The sequence below is a fragment of the Oncorhynchus mykiss genome, chromosome 14 (genome assembly GCF_013265735.2).
Source record: "Oncorhynchus mykiss isolate Arlee chromosome 14, USDA_OmykA_1.1, whole genome shotgun sequence".
NCBI classification, from domain to species: Eukaryota; Metazoa; Chordata; class Actinopteri; order Salmoniformes; family Salmonidae; genus Oncorhynchus; species Oncorhynchus mykiss.
Window position 1 is genome coordinate 35,151,831 of NC_048578.1, and position 12,033 is coordinate 35,163,863.

Below are 12,033 nucleotides of genomic sequence, written 5' to 3' on the forward strand. Positions count from 1 at the left end.
CTGTCTGTGGTCATATAGCATACTGTCTGTGGTCATATAGCATACTGTCTGTGGTCATATAGCATACTGTCTGTGTTCAGAATGCATACTGTCTGTGTTCAGAATGCATACTGTCTGTGTTCAGAATGCATACTGTCTGTGTTCAGAATGCATACTGTCTGTGGTCATATAGCATACTGTCTGTGGTCATATAGCATACTGTCTGTGTTCAGAATGCATACTGTCTGTGTTCAGAATGCATACTGTCTGTGGTCATATAGCATACTGTCTGTGGTCATATAGCATACTGTCTGTGGTCATATAGCATACTGTCTGTGGTCATATAGCATACTGTCTGTGTTCAGAATGCATACTGTCTGTGTTCAGAATGCATACTGTCTGTGTTCAGAATGCATACTGTCTGTGTTCAGAATGCATACTGTCTGTGGTCATATAGCATACTGTCTGTGGTCATATAGCATACTGTCTGTGTTCAGAATGCATACTGTCTGTGTTCAGAATGCATACTGTCTGTGTTCAGAATGCATACTGTCTGTGTTCAGAATGCATACTGTCTGTGTTCAGAATGCATACTGTCTGTGTTCAGAATGCATACTGTCTGTGTTCAGAATGCATACTGTCTGTGTTCAGAATGCATACTGTCTGTGGTCATATAGCATACTGTCTGTGTTCAGAATGCATACTGTCTGTGTTCAGAATGTATACTGTCTGTGTTCAGAATGCATACTGTCTGTGTTCAGAATGCATACTGTCTGTGGTCATATAGCATACTGTCTGTGTTCATATAGCATACTGTCTGTGTTCAGAATGCATACTGTCTGTGTTCAGAATGCATACTGTCTGTGTTCAGAATGCATACTGTCTGTGTTCAGAATGCATACTGTCTGTGTTCAGAATGCATACTGTCTGTGTTCAGAATGCATACTGTCTGTGTTCAGAATGCATACTGTCTGTGTTCAGAATGCATACTGTCTGTGTTCAGAATGCATACTGTCTGTGTTCAGAATGCATACTGTCTGTGTTCAGAATGCATACTGTCTGTGTTCAGAATGCATACTGTCTGTGTTCAGAATGTATACTGTCTGTGTTCATATAGCATACTGTCTGTGGTCATATAGCATACTGTCTGTGTTCAGAATGCATACTGTCTGTGTTCAGAATGCATACTGTCTGTGTTCAGAATGCATACTGTCTGTGTTCAGAATGCATACTGTCTGTGTTCAGAATGCATACTGTCTGTGTTCAGAATGCATACTGTCTGTGTTCAGAATGCATACTGTCTGTGTTCAGAATGCATACTGTCTGTGTTCAGAATGCATACTGTCTGTGTTCAGAATGTATACTGTCTGTGTTCATATAGCATACTGTCTGTGTTCAGAATGCATACTGTCTGTGTTCAGAATGCATACTGTCTGTGTTCAGAATGCATACTGTCTGTGTTCAGAATGCATACTGTCTGTGTTCAGAATGCATACTGTCTGTGTTCAGAATGCATACTGTCTGTGTTCAGAATGCATACTGTCTGTGTTCAGAATGCATACTGTCTGTGTTCAGAATGCATACTGTCTGTGTTCAGAATGCATACTGTCTGTGTTCAGAATGCATACTGTCTGTGGTCATATAGCATACTGTCTGTGGTCATATAGCATACTGTCTGTGTTCAGAATGCATACTGTCTGTGGTCATATAGCATACTGTCTGTGTTCAGAATGCATACTGTCTGTGGTCATATAGCATACTGTCTGTGTTCAGAATGCATACTGTCTGTGTTCAGAATGCATACTGTCTGTGGTCATATAGCATACTGTCTGTGTTCAGAATGCATACTGTCTGTGTTCAGAATGCATACTGTCTGTGTTCAGAATGCATACTGTCTGTGTTCAGAATGCATACTGTCTGTGTTCAGAATGCATACTGTCTGTGTTCAGAATGCATACTGTCTGTGTTCAGAATGCATACTGTCTGTGTTCAGAATGCATACTGTCTGTGTTCAGAATGCATACTGTCTGTGTTCATATAGCATACTGTCTGTGTTCATATAGCATATTGTCTGTGTTCATATAGCATACCCTCTGTGTTCAGTATACATTCTGATCTCTATTTCTAGAGTTTCATTCTCTCTAGGGTCTCCCTCCCTAGGGTCCCTCTCTCTAGGGTCTCCCTCCCTAGGGTCCCTCTCTTTAGGGTCTTCCTCTCTAGGTTTCCCCTCTCTAGGGTGTCCCTCTCTAGGTTCCCTCTTTCTAAGGTCTCCCTCTCTAGGTTCCATTTCTCTAGGGTCTCCCACTCTACGGTCTTCCTCTCTAGGATTTCCCTCTGTAGGATCCCCTCTCAAGTGTCCCCCTCGTTAGGGTCTCCCTCTCTAGGTTCCCTTTCTCTAGGGTCTCGCTCTCTAGGTTCCCTCGCTTGGGTCTCCCTCTCTAGGGTCTCTCACTCTAGGGTCTCCCTCTCTAGGGTCTCCCTCTCTAGGTTCCCTTTCTCTAGGGTCTCCCTCTCTAGGTTCCCTCTCTTGGGTCTCCCTCTCTAGGGTCTCTCACTCTATGGTCTCCCTCTCTAGGTTCCCCTCTCTAGGGTGGTCTCTCACTCTACAGTCTCCCTTTCTAGGGTCTCCCTGTCTAGGGTTTCCCTCTCTAGGGTCTACCTCTTTAGGGACTCTCTCTCTAGGTTTCCCCTCTCTAGGGTCTCCTTCTCTAGGGTTTCCCTCTCTAGGTTCCCTCTCTCTAGGGTATACCTCTTTAGGATCTCCCTCTCTAGGTTTCCCCTCTCTAGGGTCTCCCAATCTACGATCTCCCTCTCTTGGGTCTCCCTCTCTAGGTTCCCTATCTCTAGGGTCTCCCTCTCTAGGGTCCCCCTCTCTAGGTTCCCTCTCTCTAGGTTCCCTCTCTTGGGTCTCCCTCTCCAGGGTTTCCCACTTTACGGTCTCCCTCTCTAGGGTTTCCCTCTGTAGTGTCTCTCTCTCTAGGGTCTCTCTCTCTAGGGTTTCCCTCTGTAGTGTATCCCTCTCAAGGGTCCCCCTCTCTAGGGTCTCCCTCTCTAGGTTCCCTCTCTTGGGTCTCCCTCTCTAGGGTCTCTCACTCTATGGTCTCCCTCTCTAGGTTCCCCTCTCTAGGGTCTCTCACTCTACAGTCTCCCTTTCTAGGGTCTCCCTGTCTAGGGTTTCCCTCTCTAGGGTCTACCTCTTTAGGGACTCTCTCTCTAGGTTTCCCCTCTCTAGGGTCTCCTTCTCTAGGGTTTCCCTCTCTAGGTTCCCTCTCTCTAGGGTATACCTCTTTAGGATCTCCCTCTCTAGGTTTCCCCTCTCTAGGGTCTCCCAATCTATGATCTCCCTCTCTTGGGTCTCCCTTTCTAGGTTCCCTATCTCTAGGGTCTCCCTCTCTAGGGTCCCCCTCTCTAGGTTCCCTCTCTCTAGGTTCCCTCTCTTGGGTCTCCCTCTCCAGGGTTTCCCACTTTATGGTCTCCCTCTCTAGGGTTTCCCTCTGTAGTGTCTCTCTCTCTAGGGTTTCCCTCTAAAGGGTCTCCCTCTTTAGGGTCTCCCTCTCTAGGGTCTCTCTCTCTAGGGTCTCCCTCTCTAGGGTCTCCCACTCTAGGGTCTCCCACTCTACGGTCTCCCCTCTGGGGTCTCCCTCTCTAGGGTCTCTCTCTCTAGGGTCTCTCTCTCTAGGTTCCCCTCTCTAGGGTCTCTCTCTCTAGGGTCTCCCTCTCTAGGGTCTCCCACTCTACGGTCTCCCTCTCTAGGGTCTCTCTCTCTAGGGTCTCTCTCTCTAGGGTCTCTCTCTCTAGGGTCTCCCTCTCTAGGGTCTCCCTCTCTCTAGGTTTCCCCTCTCTTGGGTCTCCCACTCCAAGGTCTCCTTCACTAGGTTCTCCCTCTCTATGGTCTCCCTCTCTAGATTCCCTCTCTCTAGGTTCTCCCTCTCTATGGTCTCCCTCTCTATGGTCTCCCTCTCTAGGTTCCCTATCTCTAGGGTCTCCCTCTCTAGGGTCCCCCTCTCTAGGTTCCCTCTCTCTAGGTTCCCTCTCTTGGGTCTCCCTCTCCAGGGTTTCCCACTTTACGGTCTCCCTCTCTAGGGTTTCCCTCTGTAGTGTCTCTCTCTCTAGGGTCTCTCTCTCTAGGGTTTCCCTCTGTAGTGTATCCCTCTCAAGGGTCCCCCTCTCTAGGGTCTCCCTCTCTAGGTTCCCTCTCTTGGGTCTCCCTCTCTAGGGTCTCTCACTCTATGGTCTCCCTCTCTAGGTTCCCCTCTCTAGGGTCTCTCACTCTACAGTCTCCCTTTCTAGGGTCTCCCTGTCTAGGGTTTCCCTCTCTAGGGTCTACCTCTTTAGGGACTCTCTCTCTAGGTTTCCCCTCTCTAGGGTCTCCTTCTCTAGGGTTTCCCTCTCTAGGTTCCCTCTCTCTAGGGTATACCTCTTTAGGATCTCCCTCTCTAGGTTTCCCCTCTCTAGGGTCTCCCAATCTATGATCTCCCTCTCTTGGGTCTCCCTTTCTAGGTTCCCTATCTCTAGGGTCTCCCTCTCTAGGGTCCCCCTCTCTAGGTTCCCTCTCTCTAGGTTCCCTCTCTTGGGTCTCCCTCTCCAGGGTTTCCCACTTTATGGTCTCCCTCTCTAGGGTTTCCCTCTGTAGTGTCTCTCTCTCTAGGGTTTCCCTCTAAAGGGTCTCCCTCTTTAGGGTCTCCCTCTCTAGGGTCTCTCTCTCTAGGGTCTCCCTCTCTAGGGTCTCCCACTCTAGGGTCTCCCACTCTACGGTCTCCCCTCTGGGGTCTCCCTCTCTAGGGTCTCTCTCTCTAGGGTCTCTCTCTCTAGGTTCCCCTCTCTAGGGTCTCTCTCTCTAGGGTCTCCCTCTCTAGGGTCTCCCACTCTACGGTCTCCCTCTCTAGGGTCTCTCTCTCTAGGGTCTCTCTCTCTAGGGTCTCTCTCTCTAGGGTCTCCCTCTCTAGGGTCTCCCTCTCTCTAGGTTTCCCCTCTCTTGGGTCTCCCACTCCAAGGTCTCCTTCACTAGGTTCTCCCTCTCTATGGTCTCCCTCTCTAGATTCCCTCTCTCTAGGTTCTCCCTCTCTATGGTCTCCCTCTCTATGGTCTCCCTCTCTATGGTCTCCCTCTCTATGGTCTCCCTCTCTAGGGTCTCCCTCTCTAGATTCCCTCTCTCTAGGTTCTCCCTCTCTCTGGGTTCTCCCTCTCTATGGTCTCCCTCTATAAGTCAGAAAACACTATGTCTTACATTCCATATACATCTGTAGGTCTACAGTATATTGGGCTCCTTGACTGATGAATTCATTAATACATTTCTGCACCTGGTGAACCACCCACAGCCAATCAACCAACTGTCATCTGACACAATTAACAGCTGTGTGTGTGTGTGGTGTGTGTTTGTGAGCTTGTCATCTAACACAATTAACAGCTCAGTCAACTGCAGGTGGATGTAAGTATCGAGGCCCTAAGCAGAAACATGGCTGAAACGTGGCAGGAACATGGCAGGAACGTGGCAGGAACGTACGCATGGGGGAGGAATGATTTTTTTTGGAGCATCGGGGCACATTGTGGTCACATGATATTCTCACTGGTCCCACTCCCATTCACAAGGAGGCTAGAGCAAAGTGTATTCTAAGTTTTGTCATTTCATTTCGTGAAAGCAACGAAGAGTCACATTACCTCACTAGTCATCATGTTTTGGTCACAAATCAGAATTTTTAAATATATATATAAGTATATAGATATACACTACTGTTCAATAGTTTAGGATCACTTAGAAATGTCCTTGTTTTTGAAAGAAAAGCACGAAAAGCATGCTCCAGATACTCAACTAGTCTAAAGAAGGCCAGTTTTATTGCTTATTTAATCAGAACAGAACAGTTTTCAGCTGTGCTAACATAATTGCAAAAGGGTTTTTGGAACACAGGAGTGATGGTTGCTGATAATGGGCCTCTGTAGCCTATTTTGATATTACATTAAAAACAGTAGTGTATATATATATTTTTTTTAAATAAAATTAGTGCACTGTGCCTTTATTACTCCTGTATGAGCGGACCAAAATTGTCGTTAGCAGCGCTGGGAGAAAAAAATCTCTCAGCATCATTTTCGTGATGTTGTCAGCTAATCCGTCTATACTTGTAAACAAAATACCGTTTTGGGTGGATTCTTGATGTTTGGTTTACTGTTTGAACAGTTGCTGTGATTACAATTGGTTATCAATGAAAAATAGACCGCTTTGATGAATAGCCTATATAGCCTATAGATCAAATCAAGGAACGCAGTGACAACACTGCCCCCACGGATGCGGAAGGAACGCCGGAGGAGCCGTTCCTTTTGTGGCGAAAGACGACATTGAAACACTGCTACTGTACCTTCCATCTCCGTTGTGTGCGAATTTACCTTTAGGCCACTGAATCTTAGGAATATGATCTTACAAATGGTAATAATGCCAATTTGTATTTTTTTATATATTTTTTTAAATGAGTAGCATTTATATAACATGTTTTTAAAAGTCAATTATAGCAAGCCTAATCCAATCATAAAGGAAGAGAGAAATAATTGTCTCCTCAAGGGCTTTTTGCTAGTTAACGATAGAATGAATACAACAACCTACGGACATAATTTATTGTTTGACATTTCCCAAAAAATTTTTTTTAATGATTATACACAGATACTTGAGCTGTGGAACAGATCCTTGAGCTGTGGAACAGATCCTTGAGCTGTGGAACAGATCCTTGAGCTGTGGAACAGATCCTTGAGCTGTGTAAACAGATCCTTGAGCTGTGTAAACAGAAAGAAATAGTCCAACTCTTGACAATTAACAAAAAAAAAAGAGGTCAAAGAGATTTTTGTTCAGAAAACCTTTAATTGTAATTAGAATTACTTATAATGACATATTTCAATAAATATTTAGTTATATACAGTTACAGCAGAAATTGTACATTCCTTTTTTCTTCTTCAAATTGCTAACATTTTTGTACAAGCCAAAAATATCTGCCATCGTGTTTATATTCATGCAAAATATTCAGTGTTTTCACATTTTAATCAAAAAAAAAAAAAAAGGATTTGCTGAACTTTTTTCCTTCTTCTGAAGTGCACTCTTGGATTATTATTATCATAACTGTAATTAGCAAATTAAGATGTGCACTTTGTGCCAATACACAATATTTAAGCAAGTAAAACTAAATTAAGGCCATTCCAACTTGTGTGCTAAAAATGAATAAAAATACATAAATAGAAACGTTTCCATTTTTGTGTACAGTTCAGTTCATGACTGGTTATTTGTGTCCATCTCTATCACTGGGCGGTGAGTGCATCACCACAACCAGGGCATCTGATATATTAAAAAGACAATAAACAGAATCAAACAGCTGTTGTTATCAGCAATTACTAACAAATCATAACATGCTAGTTGAATTTCATACTTTTAAAATGTTCATATTGCACTGTCCTATATGCCAAATATTATATGAACTTCCTTCATTGTCAATAATATTTGACATTATGATAGGTCAGGTTGATATGAAGGGGAGGAAGTCCTATTTGTTCAATGGAGGGTTTTCCCCATCAGTGAACATTCCTACCACTTCCATACTTTGAACATTGATCTGCTGAGCAATTAAGTTAAACATACAATTCTTGTTGTAGAATGTGTCAGTGTTCTAGAATACGTTAGACCTTGTTGACGTTGTCTATTCAGAGCATTAAGTGTCATTTCCATCTTGAATAACATAATAAACAAAGTAAGCCTTGTCCGAGCCCCTGCCCCTTGTCCCGTAGGGCAGGAGCCTATCAGGGTCAGGGTAAATTCCAGAAATTCAATTCCAATTCAATTCTTTCTGCCTATTCATTTCCCATGTATTCAATTCTAATTCCAGCTCGATTCTGAATTGAATTAAAATTCAATTTAAATTGGAATTGACCCCAACCCTGGAGCCTATCTCCTGTTTCTGTAGCATGAGGCAGCTTGATGTACAAGTACACGCCCTGGACAGGTCGCTAGTAATAATGCACCTTAATAAGCAATTGGTTACAGTAAATCCATATAGCATTGTCCCAAGTGCAGTGATCCTTCGCATGGTCAGGGCATAGAGTTCAATCCATAACTATTGAATGGATGAGTGAATATCATGGTGGTTGAGTGGAGGTACATGATATGACTAGTTACTAGTTTGTTGCATATTCAACACTGGATATAATCTTATTTAATGGATAGTTTAGTCGGAGGAAGTCAAAACTGAGGAAAGATTCATGGTCAAATTCTGTACTGATGTATTACAGCCAACAAATAAATACTGTATCTGTATCAACAAATCATTCAGCACTTTCAAAACATATTGATTACTGTGCTGATATTTTAAAAGGCCCTTTATGTTTTAACCCTATTCTAACAATGAACTTTTATAAATGCATAGTTTTGGGTAAAGCATAACATTATAAAGTACATAAGTATGCCCCATGTAGAAAAGTTAATTTTCTGGGATAAAATAACACTAATGCAAAAACATAGACCTTCAAATCAATTTACCCACATGGACTGTGTCTGTTAAAAACACACATATCTTTTGACAAATACTGCCTCAACCGGAAGGTAAATATGAATTTAAGAAATAATTGACCGAAATGTAAAATATTGTTATAATCTCTTGTGCAAGTCCATCAAGCCTCAAACATCAAACTACCTCAAACTATCATTAACACATTCGAAAAAATCTATGACCTGTTAAAGTAATGGATTACACTTTTCACGAAGAAGAAGAAAACAGGGATGAAGAAGCAGAGAAAACGTTTCATATCAAAATATATATAATATTGTTAATTGAATAGCATCGTATTCCCACAAAAAAGAAATGGAAGCACTTTATCCACACACTGGGAAGTCAATGGAAAGAACTGAATCAATCTAAGTTACGACAACAAAACCTAAACAATATCCTGAACCAGTATATAATATTGTGTCCAAAGGTGTTCTGGCATCTTTCCCCTTATGACGTCATATTCAAAACCGAACCAGGAAGGCAATGATCATAGGTTAACAAAACACTTATCTGGTTTGGAATAAAAACCAAGTAGAGGAAAATAACATTTGGCATTAAAGTTAAATGTAAAAACTCACTCGACCAGTGTTTATTTCAACGGTGTCCGAGTCTCCCATCCATGACAATGTGTCGCAGGCCATACTTCCTGTGGTAGCAGTAGTGTAGTCTTTATTTCTGGGGCTTGGTGACAGCACTTTAGGCTAGCTAAACAATGTCCCAGAGGTGGGGCTACAGAGAGCAGAGAGTCTTAAATATGCAATATGAAAAGCCACTGTAGCTTGGCCCGTTTGTAGTTGAATGTAAATGCGTGGAGAATGATGGGCCTAGGAGGAGGGTGAATAGTTTACATTATGCTTAAGGGTGTAGATCTGAAGGCCTCGTGTGTGTTGGTATGTATGTCCACCTTTGGAAAGATGAGCACTGTGATCTGTGATGTCTTAAATTAAAAAAACTTGATGGCTCACAAGTTCAAACAGATTCATGATAATGTTTTGTAAATGGTAAAGCTAATTTAAAAAAATAATTGCATATATTAATCATTGCATAGAAAAGCCTGGTGAGAAGTAATGGATTTCAGTATCTTAAATCAAGCCACTGACTAGTTGAATGAATGTATTAATCAATCAGTTTCACAGTATACTGTAGTATTGTGAACTATAACATGTACTGTATTACACACCAATGAGAACATTGTGCCGATCGTTGTTGTTAAAGTATCACACTATTTTCCATGATTTTGAGTGAATATCTTTTAGGCCTATTTAGTAAATGATGATAATAATGCATATGTTTTTTTTTAGCTACATTATTAATGTGTGTAAATATATTAATGGTAATAATTGTTAAGGTACAGTAGGTGTTTTCTTGTTTTAATCTTAACTCACTACATTTTTCTCCATTGCCTTTCTCCTAATGTGTGTAAATATATGAATGGTAATAATTGTTAAGGTACAGTAGGTGTTTTCTTGTTTTAATCTTAACTCACTACATTTTTCTCCATTGCCTGCTGGGTATCTTACCGTAACTGGGTAATAAACTATGAAAATAACAAAACAAATGTTAACAGTACAGCTTCAATGAAATGAGTAGGAAGAATTAGGATTCAATTATTATTTTTTTTTCCAGTGTAGATTCACTTTTAATGAATCCTATTTTGATTTAAGTACCAAATCCTTTAAAAAAAAAAGCACATGGATAAATGAATGAACGAATGCAACAATGAGGATATGTGAATGATGGCAAATGTCCCTTTAGAATTTAGAGTTCCCAAGAAGAGCTTGAGCTGATTACAGCAACATGATATATACTTGGCACTAAAATTAAAAACGATATGCAATTGAGAAATAAAGTTAAGGGCCGACAGAGGAACACGTTGACCACAGCGGTTAGAAACAATAGAATATTATTTTGACTCATTAAGTTTCCTTCATATAGTTGATAGCAGCATCAACCACATGAAATGTCAGTTTTTCGTTGAGGGCTCAGGGAGCGTTGATAAGTGCTTGCAACACACATTGAAGCTAATTGCGATATATAGGACACACGATCCTTGCGACACTTTATTAACGGAAACACTAAAATCGTCTTAGTATCCTTTTAAAAATCCATCCCTCAGTGTTCCATCCAGACATCTGCCTTTCGAGAGAAATAACAGTTTTTAAATATATGATAGATATATACTATATTACAGTGCTGTATGTTTCCCAACTTCTTCTTCTTCTTCTTCTTCTTCTACTTCTTCTTCTTCTTCTTTAGAATGCAGTGTCTGTCTTCTTTGAGTTGCGAAAATTAAACGAACACTTCTTAGAAGAACACCTCTTTCTTTCTAAATTCTCAGTTATCATAAATTCCCCGATGTATCGGTAAAAGTCGTAACATTTACTGATTTATCGTTTTGTAAATATTTTGCCACATTCATATATCATGCATTTTACTGCATTGCTATTGCACTGGTCCGGATTATTCAGGTTGAAAAGAGGGGGGAAAAATTAAATAAAAGAACAAATATTGATAAATTACCTTTGCCAAGGCGATAGCCACCAAAAGCAAGTGAGCAAGTGAAGAGCGAGGAGTATTGGGTTTGGGAGAAGGATGGTGTGGTATTGAACTCTCTCTCTTCCCTTGCTTACGTCATCTGGTGTACATCCGTGCTTCGGATGATCTTGTATACGAGCCAGTAGAAAATATTAAAAATGAGGAAGACTAGCGGGAAAGCCACGCGAGAGACCGTGTCGATCCTCTTCGCGCGGCCGATGAAGAGCTTGCGCATCTCTTCCACCGTTTTCTCCTGAGGGCCGGCAGTGGCGGTCGGGGCGTTGTTGTTGTTCCCTTTGATGGCCATGCCGTCTTTGGCCTGCAGGCAGGCAGGGCCCATGCCATAGGCGGTGAAGCTGAACCGGCCCTCACCGCCCTCATCCTCCTGTAACACAGCCGAATATTCATTCTGTTAGGAATCAAAAAACACATTACACATTTGATATCCAGGCCTGCTCTCTCTCTGTATATCTCTTAAAGGCCCAAACCGTAAGTCGTAAAAACATATGTTGAAAATCATAGTGGGCCATTAAGGAAAAGGCTCTTAACAGACTTAAATCATAGTGGGCCGTTAAGGAAAAGGCTCTTAACAGACTTAAATCATAGTGGGCCATTAAGGAAAAGGCTCTTAACAGACTTAAATCATAGTGGGCCATTAAGGAAAAGGCTCTTAACAGACTTAAATCATAGTGGGCCGTTAAGGAAAAGGCTCTTAACAGACTTAAATCATAGTGGGCCGTTAAGGAAAAGGCTCTTAACAGACTTAAATCATAGTGGGCCATTAAGGAAAAGGCTCTTAACAGACTTAAATCATAGTGGGTCTTCAAGGAAAAGGCTCTTAACAGACTTAAATCATAGTGGGCCATTAAGGAAAAGGCTCTTAACAGACTTAAATCATAGTGGGCCGTTAAGGAAAAGGCTCTTAACAGACTTAAATCATAGTGGGCCGTTAAGGAAAAGGCTCTTAACAGACTTAAATCATAGTGGGCCTTCAAGGAAAAGG

The 12,033-nt window shown here is 41.8% G+C and overlaps 1 protein-coding gene across 5 annotated transcripts in view; it reads right to left on the bottom strand.

Annotated features, from left to right (window-relative positions):
* Positions 1-6,784: 6,784 nt before the first annotated feature.
* Positions 6,785-12,033, bottom strand: part of glra1 (glycine receptor, alpha 1) — a 109,266-nt gene continuing 104,017 nt past the window's right edge. For all 5 annotated transcript variants that reach the window (XM_036943410.1, XM_036943408.1, XM_036943413.1 and 2 more), the window contains one exon: positions 6,785-11,415. In XM_036943410.1, the coding sequence (XP_036799305.1) occupies positions 11,122-11,415 (294 nt within the window). In that variant the 3' untranslated portion in view covers positions 6,785-11,121. The remainder of the gene's footprint in view (positions 11,416-12,033) is intronic.